This window comes from Strix uralensis, chromosome 3 (assembly GCF_047716275.1).
Source record: "Strix uralensis isolate ZFMK-TIS-50842 chromosome 3, bStrUra1, whole genome shotgun sequence".
Classification (NCBI taxonomy): Eukaryota; Metazoa; Chordata; class Aves; order Strigiformes; family Strigidae; genus Strix; species Strix uralensis.
This window is the reverse complement of record NC_133974.1, coordinates 90,049,271-90,074,165: the sequence shown is the minus strand read 5'-3', so window position 1 is coordinate 90,074,165 and position 24,895 is coordinate 90,049,271. Positions and strand designations below refer to the sequence as shown.

General features: G+C 37.5%; 1 protein-coding gene across 10 annotated transcripts in view; it reads right to left on the bottom strand.

Moving 5' to 3' along the window:
• Positions 1-1,771: 1,771 nt before the first annotated feature.
• The window catches only part of CNST (consortin, connexin sorting protein), a 52,930-nt gene continuing 29,806 nt past the window's right edge, over positions 1,772-24,895 (bottom strand). For all 10 annotated transcript variants that reach the window (XM_074863281.1, XM_074863273.1, XM_074863282.1 and 7 more), the window contains 6 exons: positions 24,406-24,520; positions 21,868-21,889; positions 21,599-21,695; positions 15,625-16,499; positions 7,788-7,923; positions 1,772-6,108 (listed from right to left, as the gene is read on the bottom strand). In XM_074863281.1, the coding sequence (XP_074719382.1) occupies positions 5,903-6,108; positions 7,788-7,923; positions 15,625-16,499; positions 21,599-21,695; positions 21,868-21,889; positions 24,406-24,520 (1,451 nt within the window). In that variant the 3' untranslated portion in view covers positions 1,772-5,902. The remainder of the gene's footprint in view (positions 6,109-7,787; positions 7,924-15,624; positions 16,500-21,598; positions 21,696-21,867; positions 21,890-24,405; positions 24,521-24,895) is intronic.

Sequence of the window (24,895 nt, the reverse complement as noted above, 5' to 3'; positions counted from 1 at the left end):
ATTTCAGATTTGTGCATGGCCTCATTACTGATTTTAAAACCTTGATATTGAATCTGAGAGTGTAAGGTAGAAGAGGAAAGGGAGAAGCATACAGGATCCATATTCTAATAGAAGAATGTTGGATCCCTACCAGGAAGGAGGATGCCATGGACAAGAAAGAAGGGTCAGAAGGACACTGCTAGAAAATGGTGTTTAGCCTGGAGATGGCTTTGGGGGACCTAGTAGCAGCCTTCCAGTAACTATGAGGTTACTAAGAAGCTCTTTACAGCAGTGAATGTCAGGAGAATGAGAGACAACAAACTGAAACAGAGGTTCAGACTGGATATAAAGAACTTTTTCACCCTGAGGGCAGCCAAGCAGTGGAATATGCCCAGGGAGGTTTGTGCAGGCTCCATCCTTGGAGGATTTCAAGACCAGACTGGATAAAGCCCTGAGAATTGGGTCTGATCTCAGTTGACCCTGCCTTGAGTAGAAGGTTGGACTACAGACTTTCTGAGGTCTCTTCCTAACTCAGCTACCTTATGATCCTATGAATGATAGAACAGATGCTATTTCATCCTGGGAAAGAAATGGTAAGGGGGGAGGGAGACAGAATAAAAAGGGACTCATTGGGATGAAGACATGGCTAGAGACTGCAGCAGCTCCTCATAAAGGTGGGGGTAGAAGACTGTTCGTGAGAAGGTTGTTGAGAAGAACCGAGGAATGAAAGGGGTGACTGACAGATTCAGGGAACTCAGTCTGTAGTAGTACTGAATCAGCACAGCTGTGTCTACAAAGCTGAAGCCTAAGGCAAAGCCTGTCCTTTGGGCTAAAGAGTTTACTGACCAGTTCTGGAAGCCCATCCAGGTTCCTCAAGATTACAAATGGTTCCAGTCAGGAGCCAGATCAAGACTTGGAAGTGGAACATCAGCTGCTTGTCTTCCTGAACCCAGATGTCAGTCTTCACAGAAGAACTGTTTACAGCAGCAATTTACTTCTTCACATAAGGACCACTCTTAGGCTGCACCTCCAGGTTGCCAGATACTATGTTACAATTTAGTTTGCTGCTGTGAGATGTCATCTCACAAGTTTCAGTGAAGTTGTATGAAAATCTCTTATTTTTTCTCCCCTTTCATTGTAGTTCTCACTTTTTCTGACTGTGAAGAACAATTTGAAAACAACGCAAAGATAACAAAACCAAAACAAAATGTATAAACCTGCCTCTTTTTCTCTTTGGATTTCACTATCTTTTTAGCAGTCTAAAATTCTGGTTGGCCTCATTCTGTCTTTTGGGGTAAGAGCCAAGGGAGAAGGGCGATGTTGCAAAATGTTGAGTTGGCATGTTCCTGTTCAAATCAGAGGATGCTGGGTTGAGTTGGAATTGTTTTTTTATTTATTTAGTTGAACTCAAAGAGCAGACTGGCCTGTGACCACTATCCAGGTCACCCACCCAGTTACTAGGAATTCTGAAACTTGACAACTGTCAATTTGTTTTCAGAATGATGCAGTAAGGCCACATTTTAGTACTTTAAACCCACCTGTCTAGAGGAACCAGGGTCTGTGTAGAAGCTGGGTTTTTGTTTAGCTATTAGAAGAAACCAACCCACCCAGGAAAAATACATGACACCAAAAACCAAACCAAATCTTATGTGTTTCACCCTTATTTTCCATCCTGGTTTGGGTTTGACCATGAAATTCTTATCAGAGCTACTGCTCATTTACTTGAATTTCACAGAAAATCTTCTCAGTCTTTTTATACATTTAGAAATCACAGCACCCAAAAAGGTTCATATATTTTCTTTGGGACAGTTTTTATTTTTTTACTACAGTATTTAAATTACAAGCTTGAGTGACAGTTTCAAACACAATTATTTACCCCTTTTGCTAAAGGAAGCTTAAGTTAAATTTGTTACAAATAGTTATTAGTCCTTTCAGATGGTCTTGGTTTTACATTACAGTACAAAGTAGGCAAACGTGTTTTCTTAGGAGGGTAACATCCCCTTAAATTATTGAGTGGAATAGTACCCAGTCACACAAGAATCTGGACTTCCAATCTACTCTGCTTATTTGATAGTTCAAAGCTTGCCCTTCACTCCTGAAAACCCTAAACAAGAGTTTCCCTTTTCCTTAGACTACTTCCTACTGCTTGTCACTAGGGCTATACATTTCCAATTATGAAAGCAAAGATACTGGAAAAATTTTAAAACATGGGCTGTGTCTAGATTACAAAATTCTGCTGGCATATCTGGGCTGTGGAATATCTGCTTCCTTACTGACACTGTTTTGAAAACAAGCCTGTAGTATAGTGTGGCTACGCTACAGCAGAGTGCTTTTCTTGGTGTAGTCGAGGCTATTTGAGGTGAGGGTGCTAATTATGTCATCAGAAAGCTCTTTTTGGCAGCGTATGTTGAATCTACATCAAAAGTCTTGTTGGTTTTGCTCTATTGTGAGAATCTCTTCAAAATAATTATGCTCAAAGAATAAACTGGAAGGGGGGGGTTTCTAGTAGGGTGCTGCAGGCGATTAAGTGGCCACAACTTCTTTGGAGGTACACTATCAGCCTGAAATCCAGTCATATTTTAAGAAATGACTTTTAACTACTGTGAAGTACTGAACCATTCCCTGAATTTTCCTACCAACTACAAAAGGTTTTACGCTGGCATAGTATGTTGCCCCTACTGCCAAGCAGAACAGCCATAAAGACAGTGGCAGGGAAGGAAACAGAATAAATAAAAACTTATACACAAAGGGCTTTAAAATACACAAAGGGTGTGAGGGGGGAAAGCCTTTTTCCTCTATTTTCTTTCTCCTTAAAACAATCTTAGCTGTTGCTCAGTATTATTTTACCTCAAAATAATCAAACGAGGAATAATTTTCAAATCAACTATTTCTTTTAGCTTGGATTTACCTGACTCTAAGATCCTAACCCTTAAGGTCACCCAGGTGGAAGCAATGTCACCAGCAGTCTAAAGAGAACAAAGCATATAGGAAGGCCAACATCAGGCCTAGCTGCACACTCTTTGGAGTTTAACACAAAGCAAGTTTTGTTATATTGATAGCTGCAAGTTTGATAATGTACTACAGACCATGCAAACTATTTGCACTAACAGAATTGTCATATAAAGCAAGAATTAGTACCATCAGCTTTTTATAAAGGAATGCCAACAGAAATTATATCCAGATTCAACCACTTGGTTGCAACTGAGGAGTAAACAGCTCAGATCAGGAGCCGGGCAGCCTGTGCGTATGTGCCCCTTCTGCTCCCGCAAATCCTGAGAGACGTCGCAGATGTGGTACCTTGGCATAGGCTGGGAAGGCTGGAGAGATGCTCCAAATCACAACACAAGTGTAAGGTAGCTGAGCTACACAGAATGCTCGGCTGCTCATTTTTCATTGGGTACGTGTTGGTAAAGTGGTGCCCAACCTCTTCGTGATCGTCTTGTAGGCAGTTCTGCTGCTACTAGTGAGTCTTTGCACTGGGAACATAGCACAAAGCGGACGTACCAGGATTTGGACCACTGATTTTAAACTGAACTGCTTATTAAAAATTGCTTTGACTTTAAATAACTTTACAGTTTTAAATAAAATAATTATTTTAAAATAGTTTTAATTAAATGAACCTAGAAGTAGGGGATCTTTGATCTCCATATCTGATATACTTTTGAATAAATAGTTCTATATATACCTCTTGATCTTTTTGGTGATGAAGTGCACAAAAAGTTAAAAAGATTTTTTTTAACCTGAAATCAACAGTTGTCTCTTTAGGAATAAACTTAATATCCTGAAACACTCAATGCAACGTTACAGAAACCCAAAATATATTTTAACTACATAGTCACTATAAATACATATTTTAACTGAACGCATGCTTTTTAATTACTCTGTGAGTAAAATACCAAAAAGAAAATTAAGATTCTCTTTAAAAGAAAAACTAAATAAATAAACAAACCCAGACTTCAAATAATAAACTGAACCAGCCAGTAACACTTTAAAATACAAAAGTGTCTTTCCCTTTCTCCTTTAGATTAGCCCAGCATTACAATACTCTGAGGACAACAAACAAAAAATATACCAAACTCCCATTCTCAACTTTCATTCTAAAATCAAAAGTTTTCATTACTTTGGGCATTTAATATTTTCTGGTTTAATATGAAGCTGCACATGAGGCTCCCTAAGGTATAAATAAACTAAGCCTCCGCAGAGAAAACAAAAAGAGAAATCATACATGCAATTTACTCTAGAAAAAAACCCGTGATTTTAACTTTCACTTTAAAAACCCGTTAAGTATAACAGTGCCTTAGGAACAATCAAGCTCACTAGAGGGACAATTTGCTTGCAAATGCCAGAAAGCATGATAATTTAGTGATATAATTTTGAGCAATATCTTGAAGATTTCACTTCATAGTATTTTACAAAATAATATTCTAAACACTGCATCATACAGTTAGTACGCAGGAAATCACGGAGTGAAGTGGACCCCTCAAAAATGCTGTTTCCTGAGGTGTAAAGGAATCGTTTCACACTAACACCTTCGGCAGGGCTAGGCCATTATGCTCTGTGCAAGAACAGTTGCCACATTTTGACCAGAGTGTGGGCCAAAGGCCCGTGTATCTAATTCTCACCTTCACAGTCATGTCAGTGTTTCTCTCACATACCACACAGGGAGGGCTGAGCACCAAGTGATAGAAATACCCATTTAAAATGACTCTTTGTACTCATTTAGATTTGTTTGTATAGCTGATAGAAAAAGAACCGATTTTACAAAACAGGTTTCAGAACTGCAGGGCAAATAGATGCAAATGGGATTTATCTGCTGAAACGAGTGCCCTGGCCTACTAACATGCCACGAATCTGCAGTGAGCCTCTGAATTTCTTCTGTTGGATCAGTCCCACGTTATATAAGCATTCACTCATAGAGAGAGGCTGCAGCCACACAGTTCAGTGATCCTGTGCACTCATCTGGGATGAATCAGACATGAGCCCTAATTACAATAAATATTCACAGACAAAGACAAGGATCATTATTCCCCATTTATGGAGGAGAAACTGAGGCACAAAGTGATTACTGCAGGTCAGTGACATAGCTGGACAGAAAACCCCGTTAGCCCCACACCTGCTACCAGGTGCTTTAGAATTGTCCAAAGCCACTTTACTATTTAACACGAGTAATTTTCTAAACATCTTACTTTTGTTTCTGTGTTTAATGAGACCAATGATTTCTTTTTTAACCTTCCATTTCTAAAACAGCCGATAAAATATTGGGAGTAAAGTTCCAGGAAATTTAGTGAAATCTGCCAGCAGATTTATCTCACTCACGATATTCATTGTAAGCTGTAAGATACAGGGTCAGCCTTTTAATCACCAAATGAGGGCTCCGTGAATGCCGCTGCACTCTTCTCACTCCACCCAAACAATTACATGGCTCACCAGGAGAATTAAAATGGAGAAAAATAGTAAGACTTAGAAGAAAAATAATATTTCCATAAAACACAGACTTATTGCATGATAGCTGGAGGCAACACTTTTGCACAAACAGCTGTAAATTAAAGCTGTCCTTTTACTAAGCTTCCAGAGATTGCTTACACAACGTGTGGCAATGGGAGAGCATACAGAAGACAGTTGATTTTCTTCTTTCTTCTTCACTTGCTTGAGTTGTTGAAAAGCTACTTGCCTACTCTCAAAAGGGTGAAGAGAATAACTTTATATTCTCCCATACCACACTGCTACAGTTTAAGATGTGAACATTTTGCCCCCTGGTTGCTAAACTAGAATTTTCTTGATTTCTAAGTAAAAGTGTAAGTACATAATCAAATACACATCACCTGCAGGTGGCAAGTGTTAGAGAACTTCAAATCACAGGTTTTTTTTACCCTCTCCAGCAACCATTGGTGAACTCTCAATGTGCTGTCTCCGCTCATTTCAACTATGAGAAGGCTATCCAGTGTTTAAGTTCTTCCATACGCCGCAATATCTGGGTATAATAGAAATCCATGTTGGCTGCAAAATCAGTACATACAGGGGATTCCATGTCACCAAAGGTGCAGTACAATGCAGTTCCTCCAATGCTAAGGAAAACAGTTGCTATGCACAGCAGGATCAGCAAAATACAGGATCCACCAGCTACTTCATCTGTAAAATAAGAGCAAAAGAGGTGAAAAAGGATGATATACAAAGCAACGTGAATGCGTGTGAGAAAATCTGAGATATGTTTTTTACCATGAATGGGTCAGGAGGCAAAAACACTTAATAATGCTCACTGCGTCAAAGTGACCATACTACATACCAGGAACTGTATGTTTCTCTACCTACTCTTTTCAGAAACCCAAATAATTATATAGCTACATTTCTGCAACCTATGTACCTGTCCTTGCTGATATCACTTAACTATGAGAATGTCCCACAACCAAAGTCTTCCTTCATGGAAATAGCTGAAATGAAATGAAAGCTTTGAAACTAAAACAAATGGAAACATTCTTGCATCATTTGTACTGCCATTGACTGTGCCACCATGAACTGTTTGTGTTTACTCTCACATTTTGACTGTAAGGATAGAGACAAAACCTTCAGGGTAGGCTAATGTGAAGGGTTATTTCACATCTCAGTTATTCTGTGGTAACTCTTTGCATGATTGTTTATTCCAGACTAAGAGCAATAAAGAGGCTGCAGAGGTGCTGCTACATTTTCACAACCTCACTTGTCCTTGGTAACTTGTATGCATGAACAATACCTGTGTCTTCTGTCGGACTGAAGAGGCTCTAAGAAAATTTCTAAACTCCCCTCACTTTGCATCAAGGAGAATAAACAGGGGAAAAGAAGAAAAAAAGAAGAAGAAACATTCAAAGACTTTTTCTGTGTGTTTGAAATAAGATTTAAAAAATAATAGTAATAATAATAATAAACCAACAACTTTCCTTTTGAATCACTAAATCCCTGGGGAAAAAAAGTCATAGAAGAAACTCTAACTGAAATTTGATTTAAAAGATAAATTGGTTTAAAATAATTTCAAGAAAAAGATGGGATAAGCTCCCTTTTGGGCAGTGAATGGATTTTCTTTTCAGTGTATGAAACACACTTAATACACTTTTAAGTTCTAAAGACCTCCATTAACACCATTTAGTGGCTGGTGCATACAGTAGATGTAGAAAGTACTATCATCAGTAACCCAAAGTATTTTTCTTATCATCTCTTTTGTTTGAATAACAGAGATCTTAAACTCCAAGAAGAGCATCACAAAATAATATACTGTATTTCTTATGAGGCTGTTTAGCCCATCAAAAAGGCAGTAAGGTGTCTAGCCAAATTTAATGACAGCTAGCAAATGTATATGGATGTTTGATTATAAAGCAAGGTTAAAATCTGACACCCTTCAATCCCATGATCTACTAGAAAGGGTTGAAAAGCTACTTGTGGATAAAGCACAAGAGACTTGTTCCTTTTGCATCCCTCTTTACCTACATGGATTAGATTTAGGGAGAAAGCCTGCACCTCCCATCTCTAAGTTCTAAACGTTAATGAAAGGACGTCCATTAGATGTCACTCGCAAATCATTCAGCCAAAGGAAAAAACCTGTGGCTTCAGTCTCAACCAAGCTTTAAAACAAAAGTGTACTTATTGTATCCTTCTGTAGCCTTGTTACCCAAACCTAGTATAGAATAATCTTTGATCAATCACCTTCACTTATTACTTAATCAAGTTTTAAAAAGCCAAGACAGTATGTACAATGAACTCCTGCTTTACTCTTGTGAATAAAAAGATCAATATCATTTGCATTCAAGAGTGCAACCCCTGAATTAACAGCTTTAAATTACCTTGATCCAATGTATCTTCCATTTCTTGGAATCTCACTCTTCTCTTTGTTTGCCTTTGCTGGACTTGAGCAATTGTTTTTCCTTCCCTGTCATCTCTCTTCTTTAGTATAGACACCAATCCTTCTGCTGGGGCAATCTATCAGGAAAGACAGTGAGTGGCACAAGAGATGTGAGAAATCCAAGCATGAGATCTATGTAGAATGACTTTAAGGAGGAAATGAGATAAACAGTTAAAAAATGGCTTCCACTCTTCTTTTCTTAAACATTGCAGCACTTGTGAAACCTCCTTCTTGAATACATCAATTCCTTAACATGTAGGACAGCTGCAGTATCATTCTCCTGCCTGCTGACACTACTTGCCCTTAATTGCTATCAGAGTTAAATACACATACGTTTACTGTTTGGATCATACTTTGTATTCACTGCAACAGTTTCTTTGTAAGCTCACATTATTAAATCACGTGGGTTGGGGCAGTGGTAAGGAGGGTTCACATCAAAACCACCATTATCAGAGGGCAGTAAGAAGTCAATGACACACTTCTGCCTCTCCAAAGATATAATCCGGGAGAGACTATCAAATACTTATTGTGAGATTAATTTTCCAGCATTGCAATTGGTTCCCCAGGGTGGACAACAAGCTACAGCAGGGCCACCAAACCAAAAAAGAGGTAAGACCCGGGAAAAAGAAAGCTTCAGTGCTCTGGATAGATTCCAGCTCCACTTTGTAATAAGCTCGCTGGATAGAGCTGTAGTTCAAAAATCCTTCCCTACAGGCTGGTCACCCAGACAGTTTGCACAGTGATACTGTCAACAAGTCAATAAACGGAAACTTCTCAGCTGCAAGAGTATATGCTAAGCCATACTAGGACGTTACAGCAGCCTGAGCAGTCTGTAATTTCCTAGTTATTAAAGAAACGAAAGTAGGGGAAGTATCAGGAGAAAAATGCTTTCCTAAGCAAGCAGTTCCCGGTGTGCTAGAAATAAACAGAAATTAAAACAGCAAGCACATTTAGACATGCCCTTTTTAATCTTGAGATCATCTTTACCTGCAAAAAAGCCTTAGTCATCTCTTCATAAATCTGAGTAGCATTTTTAAAACTTATTCTGTAGATCAGCAATAACATTTGTTAAGTTGCAAAGTGATCTGTATACATTTGTGCTACAAATAAGAAAACAGATCACATTTGCAACTGAGTTTGCAATTCACCTATGTAGGAGACGACCCCAAATGCCTGTAATTTTCACAAAAACCAGAAGTGGAGAAAAAGCAACTTTCCAGGTAACACTGTAGCTGCAGACAACTGACTGTCTAACTCCCCCCATAATCTCAGTTAGAAGACCATGAATAAAAACTCGTTTGCATTGCAATATTAAGAGCCGTAGAAAAACAGAAAACAAGTGACTTCCTAATTTATGCCTGTAAACTTGCTTCATGCTACATGCTTATATAATGCATGGATGCATGCTGCAATCAGAGAGACAGTGCATCGAGCACAGCCAAACGCAGAGCACAATCAGATAGGCACAGTCCCAACTATGGCATTGGTGTTTGCAACTTTTTAACTGGTAAATGTGGCAATTACATTTGCAGGTCTCCAGTCTGGCAGTATGGTATAGCCCTCAACTGGCCAAATAACATTGCCCTGAACAACTCAGAATTGGTCACTGTGGGTATATGCCTACCGTAACAATTTCTCCCCAAACCACAACTGAGAGGATAAAAGTGATCTCTGCCACACTTCCCCTTTTGATGTTCACTTTCCCTTTTGCTTATCTGCTCAAGAGCTTGAATGGATTATTTAATGAAACAATGCAATGAAGTACTTACAGAGTAGTGAAAGTGTGGAGGTGGTAGAAAGAAATTGTTTAAGTCAACATATGGAGGACCACTATTTGGTACAAATGAACCAGAAATAGTAGCCCGCAAGTGTCTCATCACAGCAGACAAGTGCACTGGGGTGAAGTTTCTACTGATAATGTTAAATTAACCTTGCAGAATTGCCATGAAAATTTATCAGGCCAGTCAGAAAATCAACACTTATGCTTCCTTGTGACAAGGAAGGGAGATCATGTAGGAGTGAATTAATTTGACTTATTTCTTTGGAAGGGCGGAGATGAAATTAAGTCCTTTAAAAGAGTAGATTATTTTAAGCTTCTGTGTACGGCGCTGCTTTCATAAAGAGGATCAATGGCTCCTCCTGCACCACGCACGCAGCAGGCTAGCTGTTGCCTGGCACGTGTGTTCACAAGTGGCTCGGGCTGCACTTGGCGGGAATGTCACTCAGGGACGGCGGGGCGTTTGTACCAGTCTGCCCTAAGATTAGTCCGTAGGGGTCTGTTCTGCAAGTAGTCATTTCAAACTGAGACACTTCATTTGGTCTGTTGGCTCTTGGTAATTTTTGAATGACTGTGTCACAAGCTCTGTCTTCTCCAACCTTAAAACCGAGGGCTATCTTTGACAGGATTATGTGGAAACAGTGTTTACTGTTTCAGTGTGTTACATGTGTTTCAGTGATTACAGTTACATAAAAGGTTTGCAGAGGAATATCTTGCTACAATGAGGTTCACTTACTTTCCCTGCCAGCCTACGTGGCTATGTTTCAGGATTTACTTCTAAATGTACAAAGAACTAAGTGACATGGCACAGCACAGATGTTCTCTATTCTCAACATCTTCTTTTGCTTAAAAAGGGGGAGCAAGGGCTTTTGATTTTACAATAAAATCAGTGTGGCTAGTGTTACTCTTCTGTCATGACAAAAGCCATAGACCGTATTTTTAAGAATGTCCTTTCTACACGATATGTAATTCATACTTAGAATATTTCACCTGCCTCTGAATTTCACGAGTCACGTAATTAAGGTTTTTGTTTTGTTCTGCAAAGGACCTACAAAGCTATGCCTCCTAATCAAGATACAGTTTATTGTTAAAATGCAAATACAAACATATGGAATTCTGCATAAAACAGTATTTACACATTCTTTTCTACCATATTCTCAACTGCAGCTCAAAAATATTTAATGCAAACATCACCACATTTTATTTTTCTTATTTTCAGTCACAAAAATGTCATTACTGTAAGACTGTCATGTAAGAATAGGGTCCATCTTGCTACAAATAAAATCTCATTGAATTAAAACAACTGTAAACGTATTTTTCTACCATAAATTTCATTTAGAAAGATTTCAAAGCAATATACAAACTGTTTGTATTAGATCCATCTCCCGTTAACTAAACATCCAAGGAGAGGGGCTTAGCTGCCATGCAAGACTTGAAGTTTTCCATCCCAGTTTTTAGGAGGCATGAGGAATTTAAAAAGGCAGAATACATTATCTAAATTGGAAGTTAATGCGGGAACTGTGGCTAATACAGCTGACCACGAGTCAAGCTTCTGCTCGACTTGAACCACAGGAGGAAAAATGTAGGCTTGCACCAGGCTGCACTGCAAACAGTTCTGTGTCACAAAAAAGACCTGCATAAAGGATCCTATTGAAACATTGAACACTTTTTTAATTCTAAGTTAGATAATTAACAAAAGATGCTCTTGGAGCACCTATGTAACTGAGGTTACTCACTCAGCTCTGCTGGCCTTCACAAAATCTTTTGACCAGAGCTTTTATAATCACTGTACAGGAACTGAAAATGACATACAGGTATGCGGTGGCATTTTGACACCAAATTTTGACATGCAGCAATGACTGTTGGTTAATTGAAACTCTGTTAAATATTTTAGTTTTTCTCTTTTTACCACTATTAATACAAAGTGATTCTGCTTCACAAAATTTTTTTGAAGAAGTTTAATATCCTGGCTGCAAAATAAGAAAAAATAAGCTCTAATTAAACTACCTGTCTCTTCTCTGTTTAAAACAGCATTTTCTAATAAAATATTAAAAAAATTCTTACATTATACATACTTTTGCCAAATATAATGTGTGCATATATTTTTATAAACATATTAGACAAAGCTATGAAAATAAGGTCCTGTACTTCAAGCTCTCAGAGCAAACTGATTAAGCTTGACTATTGGAATAACTCATAGCATACAGAAGTAAATAAAACCCCCAAAACCAGGAGTACTGCAAACTGGGATCTAGGAAGAAAAGTTCATTGCATTGAGTATTTTGGTCTGAATGCAGAGAGCTACTCAAGGAGGAGTTTTGTTTGTGTATTCTTCTGTGGGCTGTATTCCTTATTCAGTTACTTGGCAAAGGTCTACAGTTTTATTTCTAGCAATCCCAGATTTTTTTTAAAGTGGTAATCCATAACTGTACGACAAACTGACTAAAAGCAAGACCATCCTGGGTTAAGCTATAAGCAGCAGACAAACCCCTTTGCTAATAAAATACATTAGATACATGAATAATTTCACTCTGAAAAGGATCTAGCTTAGCAGATTCAGTATTCATACCACAGCATCAAACTCTCACCTTTTTTCTGCAGATGCACTTGCCATGCGAGTACCAGGGCTCTTTTATTCAAGCAATAAATAGCTCAGATACTATGTAAGCATTTCATATGGAAGCATAATTCTTGTAAACTCAAAACTACAGGACCCAAGCCATACAAGAGAACAGGGGATCTCAACAAGGCATTGCCTCCAGACCTAGTACATATAGGTGAAGACTTCATTTCTGCAATCAAATCAGCTACTAATCAGTACATACTCAGTACTTTTTAAAAGTCTTGGTGTACAAGCAATGCCAACCAAAAGCTACTACTTTATGTTGCGGGAGAAAGTCTCACTATCTTTGCTTTCTGAAATAAATTTCAAATTATCGTTTTCAAATAAGGAAAAACATTAAGATTTTACTTGTTTCCCTAATTGTCACTCAGATAAAAAGCTCATGTTATGAACTTTTATTTCATATGGCAAAATGCAACTTACATTATTGAGGTTACAATTTGTTTGACTGCTGGTGTGTCATTTCATTCTCACATAAATGACAGCAAAGAGATCTAAGAGGTTACACACTACTGATACCTGTTGCTGCCAACTGTTGACTGTGCTTCAAAGCTCTTTGTTAGCTGTATGCATCTAGTTTCTATAAAATGACAGTGATTTTGCACATTGTTGTGCACCGTTTGTACTAGTGAAGAAATAGCCAGTATAAGGGACTGTACAATATGTAAAGTAGTATTTTAGTTTTGCAGCTTTTTAAAGCCAGAGTCAGAATTTAGTGGATTTTCAGTCTTGTAATTAGTTATTGTAAATGGTAGGCTAAAAGCAAGTGACATAAAGTATCTAAATTAGGAAACTACATGAGATGATTCTTTAATCTCAATATGGGGTCAAAGAAAACTTCCTAACTGTAACTGCCTGCACAAGTACTTACCCTTCCTCATTTTCAATAAAGTAATATTACACCTCCATTGAAGAATATTAATGAAATTCTGTCCTACCAGATGATTTTTGTACCTGGGTTATTTCAAAATAATCTTTACTTCTACCTTCCATTCTAACTTATTTGTGGAAATTTTGTAAATACTCACTCCATGACAAGTTTAATCACTGTCAAGTTGATTTTGTGGTGGGGTTTTTTTTTGGGTTTTTTTTTTTTTTTACTGCCACACTGGTACATTTCATGTAATTCATTTCATTCATGTGGCTACGAGTGCATTTTCTAGGTATTTCTTTCACAACTACTGTATGAAAACATTGTTATCTTATTAGATGGCCACAGCCTGAACAACGCAACTTCAAAGGCTTCAGGAGGATAAGAAAGGAAGAAATGTTACATCTGGGTGCAAAGATCAGTCTGCTTGTCAAAACATCAATGGAATCATATTTTAACACTAAAACAAAATCAGTGAAAGCAAGTTATCAGTGCTGCTTTCTCAGGGGTGCCAAACTTTCTCAATTCCTGGTGTTTTCCAGAGAAGCTGTAGGTGCTCACCACTTCTGAAAAACAACCACTAGGGTAACAGTAGGTGGAAAAACAAATATAAGTGTAAAATGAAACTATACAAGCTGCTGTGCTGTCCTTAACTCACTCTGTTGCACCCAGAAATTTCAGGTATTGCAAAACAGCCCCGGATGCTGCATATTACAAATTTTAATCAGTATTGAGATTAACCCTTCTTCTCTTCTCCCCGATTTAAACCCCCGGCCTCACACACAATTCAGACCTCTTGCTAAGAACGATTCAAAAAGACTCCCACCAGTGCCAGGCAACATTATGCCTTATATGGCCAGAAAAAGTACTATGGAAAGACTTTTTCCTCTTCAGAGACTCAACTGGCCATCAGAGTACTGGCAGTCCTAGCATCGGGATAGCAACCTAGAAATGAAACTAGATTCCCTGTAAAGCATCATCATCAGTCACTGGGCTGATCAATACAGGCATAATTTTTCTAACAGTATCAATATGCTGCTTCCTATCCCATCCTCTAAAACACAAATAGCAAAACCAGCAATTTAAAAATAGTTGCCATAGGGTTAATTTAGGATTTTTCTACGTGAAACAGAACAGTTCTCTCCTGTAGCTTAAAATGCTGAACTTTCAGTGGGCTCAAAAGAAATCTAATCCTGAGGGATGATATTTAAATTACTCTTCTGTTATACATGTATATGGGCTTAGCACAGGCTGTCAACAAAATGCTCCTTTTCAAAACCATTCTCTAAGTGAACTAAAGTCAATGGGTCTAGTGCAAAATTTTAGCTGCATGTATGAACACGTATGTGGGTTTCCACATCTGTGTGTTAAGAGCTTGTGCACAGTTTTGTGGACATGACCCTCAGTCCTGGTATGTGGTATGCTTCCTGACATGCCACAGAAAAACAAGGTGTTTCAGGGACAGTTCAGGCTGAATGATCCTGGAAAGGAGACAAGAAGTGATTTAGGTAGGGAGAAAAACCAAAATGCTCTGTTTCCAGCTCTGGAGATTTTGCCAAACGTGTAATAACATCAGCATGGATCCCCAGTATTTAGTTCCCTGCTTGGCTGCTGTCCTGGAATGATTGTGGGTTCTCAGTCTCTGTGCATTAGCTTCTGATCTATAGAGAAGTACTGTCACTTTATTGCCAAGGGATGTTGTATTGTTAAATGCATTAAAAATAGAGATGAACTAAGAAGATACCTTTTTACAAGTCGTCCCCCTGGAGCATCTGGAATCACATCCTTTCACAATAATCTAATTTTTTCATTTAAAGAAAAAGCTTTTAAGGTCCCATGGTTGCAAATGCACCAAACCCAGAAGACAAATAAAGTGAAGATGTCATCATACACTCCCCCAAAAAGTCCCAAAGCAATGAATCTTTTATATTTTCAGAAAAGCAGTTTAGCTTATGAAACACTCATCTTTCTTGTGGCCTATCAACAGTGCTTCAGAAAGGTGGATTCACACTTAGAAGTTCCTTCTTATTTTTGGTTGAACAACAAAACTGCCTAAACTTGGCAAAATTAGAAGTTCATACATTCATATACAGAGTTGATTACATATGTAGTTCTCACCTACAATATGCACAGAAAAGCAAATTTTATTCTATGAATAGAAACAAACCATGTTACATCATAGGCACTATGTAGATTTCTGACATGAAATTGTGATTTATCAGGAATCAGGCCATCTCCTAACAGTCTCTGTCAGAATAAAAAGGTATTCACACTCATATGTAAAAATCAATCTAATTTTTAGGAACACATAGCACTGCTGGTCAAGGAGGCAAACGGGCAAAAATAAACTTTTTTCTGAATTAACTCAGAACAATTAAATAAGTGTAGATTTCAGATTAAAAAGAATGATATATGAAGTAATATTTAACACATTTTAAAGTTGGCAATATCTAAAATACTTCAGTTGAGATAAACATGGAAGATTTTATAGGATTCACAGTATTTACCTCAGCAATCTCTATCCTTCTTGCAAGTTCATCAAGAGAAGAAAAGCTGTCATCTAGTGATAAAGCTTCCAATGAGTTGTAAGATGCTCGTTCTGGTGAAATATCTGGAACAGCGTCAAAGTCCTCTTGGTTTGCTAAGTTTGCAAATGATTCTTCAGTGTCTATTATATTACCATTTAAAAATCTGAGGAATAAATCTTCTTGTTCTTCATTATTTACCTTCTCCTGCTGTCCTGCTGTTCTCTGCATTTCCTTGCATACTTGTGGATGGGCAGTACTCTCATGCTCAGACACTTTATTACACCCAGAGCATACATGTGATGCAGTTCTGTCCCACAAAGATTTTTCATCATCATCAGGTTGTTTCTGTTGCTGCTTTAAACCACTATCTTCAAGCTGGCCACTAGCAATTTCTGAAGAACCAGCAACATGTTTTGATCTGAGCAGATTTCTATCAGCTTGCACATCTTTATCAGTAGGAACCAAATCAGTAGGCATAGAATCAGCATCTGTTAAAACCAAAGCATCTACCATTGGGTCAAGTGGGAGTTTCACTCCAGGATCCTCAGCTGTGCCTCCTATTTTTTCCGCATCCTTAGAGAGCTGTCTTTCTCTCAGCTGCAAACTGTTATCTTTACCGGCATCCCCAGATGATAAACAGCCCGAGGAAGGCCTGCCCACTCTCCCTGTGGACTGGGTGTGTGGCTCCAATGTTGATTCAGCACTGCAGTGCTGCTCCTCCATGTGGTCCTTTCCCGCAGCTACGCAAAGACTTGCTGCCTCTGTCTGTCTCTCAGTTTTGTTTTCACCTGGAGAACTAGTGCTCAGCTGTTTCTCTTCTTTCTTTGGTTCAATGACAGGACAAGTTTCAGTACCTATGTGCAACAGGAAAAACAGTTCCAGTGTTTTTAAATGATTCAAAGCATCAGCCCAGGGGGGAAAGAGTATACTGTGATTTGATAACGTTGTAACCTAATGCTTTAAAATGCACTCCCATAAAGGGCAGGTATTTTACGCTGCAGTCAGACTAAAAGTTTTGCTAGTAGTCTGAAAAGCTGACTTCTGATTCAGCTAAGTATTTGCACACATCCTTGCAGGCAAAGCACGTGCTTTAGTGCCCTCCTGAAAAGAGTTACTCCCAGACTTCAAGCACAGTATGCACGTAAGTATCTTTCTGTACAGCCACGTTCCTTCTAAAGCATATTTTATGTGAGTGCATCTTGGAGGCCTGAAGTTCAGACAAATGCCCTGAATTACAGAAAACTGTATTTTGATGCTAGTGTATGTATCACACAGGGAGATTTCTGTTAAAGAAGGTGAAATCATACTAATCTAATAAATTTTAAATTCAATTATTTTAAGTGGGAAACTAACTCCTTTCATTAGTGCTAAATTAAATACCCAATCAGAATATTTTACATAATAGGCTGCACAAAATGATGTTGCTTTCTGGATACGTAAATTAGTTTACATATTAAAAAATGCAATTGAATGCAGCTTATTTCTGTATTCACACTTACAATACAAATGAAACCTGATTTTTTTAATCTGAAATTTCAGAGTGAAACAAGGGGAATTCTGTGAATTCACATTCTGTTGGCATGATTTGCTGATGAAGGAGTAGATGGTTAGCCCAAGCTGTCAATAAAATTATTAGACATTAGCCATTATGAGAAGCTCAAAGCCAGATCTCCCCTTTCAGGCTTATGAAGAGAGAAAGGGGGTGTTCAGAATTAGAATACCAAAGCAAGCAGAAACTGTCTTTTATTTGAATAAAAACTAAGTTATGACTATTTTATAGTGGGACTACTGTTACGGTAATAGTAATAACCTCAAGCAACAAATTAATACCTCTAGAAAACACTAATTTGCATTTTTTGGTCATAGCAAAAAGCAGAAAGGTCTTATGAATAGGTTAATGAAGAGATCAAACAATGCCCTTATCAACTGTATACATCCTCACAAGAATGACTGAAGATCTCTATGCCAGTCTTATCCTTTCTCACCTGATAAAACCTCTCTTAAAATCTGAGCTATCTCCTGAACTTGTTACATGAAACAGGGTCACATTCATTAGTCTTTAAAAAAATGTTTGTATTAATTCATTGTATTGAACAATTTTCTTAAATTCTAAACTATCCCCATTTGAAAGGGTAATGAAATACAAGGTAGCATAGAAAAGACAGGCTTGGAAATTGAAAAATAGAACATCTGACGATCTCAAAATGCAGAAAAAAAAAATCAGAACAACATTAACAGACAGAAAGAGTACAGCAAACCTAACTTCTGTGAAACACTGAAAGAAGAAATGGGTATGAGACAGGGACTCTTTGAAAATTAGACACAGATGAGTAGATAACTCAAGGGATTTGTAACAGGATACTGAGCCCTTCACATATAGGTCACGAGTTCAAACACAGCCTGGATTATTGGTACAAGATTTTGTTACCATCTGTCAATTTTTCCTAGTGATACATCCACATTACAACAGGCACCTTTGTTGGCAGACCCAACTGCAACAAAGATTAAATGGAATCAGAAATTAAATCAAATTCTTTATCATGAAAGGTGGCTCTTGAACTCAGGGCTCTGTTCCTAAGAGAGTAATAAATGATCCTAGCACTGTTATCTAACTACAGATGTACAGGAACTGAGATGTAATGATCGTTGTTACATTCCACATCAAATTTTTAGCAGCTTTCAATATTTTCTTTACACCTACTTCAGAACACCTGCTTTAGACAACCCATGACCACTACAGACTCAAGGCAAGTTAAGACAAATATTTGAACACTTACTTAAAAAAGGTTTTTTCTATTAAGTTAAATGAAGATATACCCACCAATGCAGCAATAATTTTTATCTCACTGTCAGAGATACAACAAAGTGTCTACTGAAAAAATTCTAGCAACAAAAGCACTTATGGTAATTTAAGAATTTTTTTATTTTTCCCACACAGAGTTACTTTAAAATTGACACTTCCTTTGTTCATCACAGAAACCTGTAGACACCAGTTTTTTATCCTGTTAATCCAAGACAGCCTAGCAGAGAGAGTATTGACCTACGGCATTCTACCAGTGGAGGATTCACACTTCTCCATCTTTGTCCCTCTTCCCGTTTAAAAACAAATCCTATATGACCTAGAAGAAAACAGGTTATAAGCAGTTTCTCCTCACCTTGTAAACAGGTCTACAGGTACACGCTGCAAACTTATGCTAAGGGTTTTATTAAATTCATCATTTCATTAGAAAATGTTTCATGAAACACATGAATTTGATTATCTTTAGTTAACACTAGGGTTATTAAGGCTTTCGGTCAGAAACTGAAGAAATTAATGGATATAGGATATATCAAATCTCATCTTTTAATATACACACATAGTTTTAAGGACCCAGCTCTCTCTGTTGGTAGACTCAAAGAAAAAATTTGCCAGAAAGGAAAATGTAACAGAACAGACCATTTGCAATCCTTGCTCAGAAGGGCAGAAAACTAATTCAGTGACTCTCCCAGGAATCTGGAATAGCCAACTTCTTATAAAGCTGTTTCTTGGTCACTGTATCCCCAGGAGATAGGAATCATGAATTTTTAGGATCAACTGCCTAAAGAGACTCAAACTGTGTTCCCAAATGCCTGCAGTAAGTCAATGGAGTAATTTTTGCTTTAGATTAGTAAGGAAGTATGATTTTACTTCAAAGATGCTACCATAGTACAGTGCAGTAAACTCCACAATGTAATATATATCTTTATGTATACTTATTGATAATTGCTAGATAAATTCTTATTTTGGGCATATTGAATTCATATCAAGGACAGTCTTCAAACCACTTGAGAATGTCCTTCTCCTGTCTCATTATAAGTCAGACTTCTACTACTAGCAGCTAATTGAGTTATGTAGTTCTTCCTGCAGATTGGCAGATACATTTCTAGGAGAAGAAGAAAAAGTTTTCACATTTACTTCTCATTTTTCATGATGTCGGGAAAAAACCCCACCCAAAAAGCAGAAAACAAGCATTCTAAGTTTTCAATGAGAAGACCATGCATTTAGGCTAATGCTGAACAGGTTAGTTTAAATATTTGGAAGAACTGTATAGTTATTATAGCACAGGATTCTGCTGGGATTCAGGCAAAATCCAGAACCAGCCCCAGGTGGTCATATTGCTTGTAGTCCTTAGCTGGGTCACTCAGTCAACAGCTTGAAGATTTTTTGCACAGCACTGAGCGGTGTATACAAATTCAGAGTTATGGATCATCTTTGTCCAATTTCTGTATTAGTTCATATGGATGCCTTCCCCACCCAAAACCTTCTAACTGCAACAAAAACATTCAGCCCCATGCTGCTGATGCATTGACTCAGTGAGGGGCAGCAGTAGCTAACTGACCACACATTGCCTTAACAGATTCTAAGAGACCTGTCAGGGCAAGAAGACATTGCTTCTTCAAGAATGTGCTAACCTTTTAAAATGCATCTTCTGCAAATCTTAAGCATTTAAACTTGAGTTAGGCTTGAAATATTCATATCTTTGTACTGAAAAGGTATTTAGCACTGCTGGAAAATCCTCAGCAGAACTGCTTTCTATCAGATGACATAGCTTTATTAATTTACACACATTTCACAGGAACCCAAAGATTTTGATGACATTTTGACAGGAGCTACATTAAGAGAAAGGCATGAAAAAAAATCCATTTACACCATTAATTACTTCCACATTAAGTTTAATATGTCTAGATGTTGTACTACAGCATTTAAACATTGACACAAAATGCTTCTTAATTCAGAAGTTTCAAATGTTCAGAAATCTGCTCTCCAGAAAGCTTTTGTTCCCACTTTGAATAAAAACAATGGAAAAAATGTAAGTGCCTAGTTTTTTTCCATGGGAATTTTCAACAGTCCAAAAATAAAAAGCATTGGGTTCTTTTGATCTGCTTTCTGAGCTGTAGAACATGTTTGTTTCATGTTTTCAATGTTTTGTGCTTAGTTAGGTTACAAGAACAAAGACAGAGAAAAGGCGGTATAGAAGTCATGGTAAAAGAGGATGAAGATGAGAAGGATCCACACATGTAGAGAACTGTGACTGTATCTTAATTAATTCCTGATTCTCCTGAACACCCTGGCTGATACACACTTGTAGAATAGTTTAGGTTGAACTGCATGAGGTCACTTAGACCAACCCTCATCTTGTGAGAAATTCTAGCTGGTTTTGAGGAAAGGTACTCAATTTAGGCCAATTTTGGCAACTGGAATGTGGTGCAAAAAATAACTTTTTGCTGAAAGAGAGGAAAGATAAAGCACAGCCTGGTAGTCTGCTCTTTACCCCTCTGTCTCCATTTTAACAATTCATTAATTTGTGAATGTTTCATAAGAACCCAATGCTTCTAACAAATTACTCAAACAAAACAGTCACTGCCCCAAGGCAGGAGGAGGAAAATGAAGCTGACATAAAAGTGTGTACTGAAAAAAATTAACTGAAGTGTGTTTTTCTTTTCCAGACCCCCCAAAAGCTTCCTAATTTTCTGTGCTGTTATAGAAAAATGTGTCTCAAAATCAGTATACTGCATGTAATTTAAAATAGTTACTAACCCTGTTAACTATATCGAATTGTTACAACTCAGAATATTTGTCATCAGATTGTTTATCTTATAAAGATACAAATTTATGTATTTTATCTCTAGTTTTACACAATTTTGTAGCTTATGTAGGCTGCTATAAATGCATGCACATTTAAAAGCCTTTTTTTGATGGAGGCTAGAATTACTTTAATCACAATTCTGAATATCAACGACTAATTAAAATTACATAGTATGTCCATTGTGCAGTTGTGAAAAAAATTAAAATTCGCACAAATGGATGAATCTGTGGGAATCCAAAAAATGCTGCAGCTTCAAGTGAAATAGCTTCATAGTATTTATAGGAATACCTCATTACAGTATAACATTTAAAACAAACTTATGCACATGTACATACACACACACATACCTGATTTAAAAGCAGCAGGTTCGCTTTCCTTTAAATTTTTTGATTCCATTAACCGAAGCAAACAACCGCTTTCCCAGGTATTTTCTGCAGCTACTAGCTGTAAAATATGATAGTATTTCCGGTAATTTTTTCAACTAAACAGGAACACTATAACTTTTTGAGACATCCAAACAGTTTCTACTGAACTGGAAAGATTATATTTAATAACACTAAAAATATATTTATTAGCAATCTCTGACAAAGCAGAATTTAATTAAACAGCTGCTTACCTTATTTTTGGATGCCTGTGGCCTGCAGCAATAAAGAAAAAAAGAATAAATTAAACAACTTAGTAGCAACATTCTTCATAACAAATGTCATTGAAATCTTATAAGCCTTTGCTGTGCTCTAATATTAGCACAGAACTTTTCTTACATTGAAACAGTGTCAGCATGATAGCATACTTTGAAGCACAGATCTGTACCATATGTGAATATCATCAGAAGACCGATTAGCTTAAACATTGCTCGACCTAATTGAGAAAGCAGTCAAAAGAAAATTTACCGCAATGTATCAAGCGATCTAAACTCCTGTAAAAGTTTATGCTCAGAAGGAACTCTACTAACTTTCAAAATCATGTAAGGATTCAGTATCTACTAGTATTAAAACTACTGATCACTGTCACAGACACTGAGGAATGGAAAAAACCCAACAAAATGTATTTCCCTCTCCACAGACTGTTTACACTGGGACACGTTTTCTGGGTACTGTAAGATACAGCAGCTCCCACTCCACCGGGATTTGCAGGTGAGTCAGCACTGCTAACAGGCAGAACAGACTTTGCAAACTGTGTAGAGATTCATGCACAATGTGTTTTATCATGCACAATCTGTCTCGCAGCCTTTCATACAGCAATGAAGATAAAATGTTGGGCATTTTGTTTAAAGCTACTGAAAAAAAAATAAAAGTAGAAGAGACGAGAGGGAAAAGTACTGATGTTCATACTCCCTAACAAAAGCTTTTAAATGTTGCATTGACTTTTAGATTTTACCTTCAAATAAAGGACACTCAAAACTATCTTTAAAGAACAAACATGTCCAGTGTGTAGCTGTAGCCTTTGAGTATCAGAAAAATACATTACTTTCAATTACAAAAGCAAAATGCTCACATTTTCCGAGACCAGCATGTTATTCATTAAAAATTAAAGTATATTTTTAATTACAAAATACATTGAGATGAAAGATTAGGAAAAAAGAAGGAAACAATAAAAGCAAATAGGCTTTTGCCTAGAGAGTTTGGAAGAGTAGTAATACAGAGAACTAATCATGGCAAATGAACACAAGCCTTAGTTTTTGTCAAATTGCAGGGTTTCTCAGAACCGGGAATGATGAAATTTTGTATTTTGAAGTGAGGCTGCAAGGAAGAATGAGAAGGAGAAAGCAAAGTTATTCTCAACAAGGTGACAATTGAGGTGACAATAGGGAGGTGCAGCTGTTGCAGCACATAAATCGCAATAAACTTGAATCTTAATCCTTCTGTGGGCTTGCAAGGTCATGTGCAAGGCAATGTAGGCTGAGGAACCCTGCAGGCACTCAGAGTGCAATCTCTCAGTAGCAGCAGGCTGTGGGTGTAAACATGCAGCTAGGGCGCTAGAGCTGCCTCCTCCTCCTGTGGAAATGCAGGAGTACGCTTTCCAGGGGCTCCCTCCCAAACGCATTCAGGCTAGAAACAAACAATCCCTGCCCGGGTTCTGGCAGTCAGCCTGGGTGTTTACAAACTTCTGTATGGTCACCCAGAAGAAAAAAATGTGGAAGCCAAATCATACTCTCTATGAACAACAGGAGCATTTTGGCTTTTGTTACATCCCGACTGGCTACGCCAATGCAAATGTATTTGACAAAGTTCTCTCTCCCCATCTCATTGAGAGCAACTCCCCTGTCACAGGTTGGTCTTTTTACAGCCTTTGCATGTGGTTAGTTTCCTTATTGTCATCGGCTGATCATTTTTCAGTGGCAGCTGGTATAATTTTTTCCATCTGTCCCTTAAACTCAATGTCTAGCAGGTAGGACAGTCACCCATGAAATAACAGATCTCCTTCCTGATGGTTATCCCGTATGTGTTACTACTCAGAAGAGCACCTTAGGCACTGTCCAAAAGTTTGTGTTACTGTGATATACTGATTCAGGAGGCTGATGGGTCAGGCAAAACAGGTATGAACTAAGATTTCAAACTTTTCAGAATACTGCCACACCAGGGAACTATAGAATCACTGCTTCATAATGTTTACGCAACTTGTATGAAATCAACAGAAGATAACGAGAATGACTTAAAGCATTAGGGAATTGTCCTAAAATGTGGAAAATTTGGGAATAAAATCCTATAGGGTAGGTGTGAGTGCTGGAGTCTGAAATGCTGGGCAACTGCATTTAAAAACAATTATTAAAACAATAGGTATTAGCCACAAGCACCACCATCCGTTCTACAGTCTTCATCTTCCTAAATTAACGCTACTCAGTTTTTACTTTGGCTGAAAATACTAAAACTCAAAACTTCCTTTCTGGCAAATGAATGAGTTGCTGAAAACAGTTCAGATCTAGTCCCTATACATTCCTCAAACCATATTAAAACATTGTGAAAATTGATGGTAACAGAAACATTTTAGTTACATATCAAAAAGAACCACCACTTTATAACCAAATTCACTGAAGTCAATGGGATGCAACTTTTATTTTGACACTGACTATTTTAAAACCCCTATGCTGGCAAGCAGAAAACAGCTGTGCTAACATATTAGTACTGGAAAAGTAATAATATTTTCTTATACTTACTGTTGATGTGAAGAGCAAACTCTAGTAAGCTTTTCCAGCTCTTCACCACTCAGTTCTTTAGCTGAATTCCTCAGTGTTGTAACTGCACTAGGAACTGCTCTTCTCCATTTTCTTTCTAAATTAAATCAAAATCATTTTTACCCAAAGTATTGTAAAAGTAGTATTTGCTTAACATAAAACATATATGTGAAACTAATTAATGGAGAAATATTGATGACTTTTCTGTGTTTGCTCTACAATCTTGTTTCAGACTATGCAAAAAAGCATTATATATTTTCACAAGACACCTTATTTTCATCATATCAGATTCACCAACCCTAAACCAAAAATAAGCTCAAAACAACGGTGGATCAATCAGTCTCAACTAATAGAATAAAGGATGACAAAAAGGTGACTTTGCACCTTTTTCATGAAATGTGTGAGAAGAAATCTAAAGCAGGAATACTTTTCTTGTAACAAGCTCAGAGAAATTCTAATATAAACGATGGTT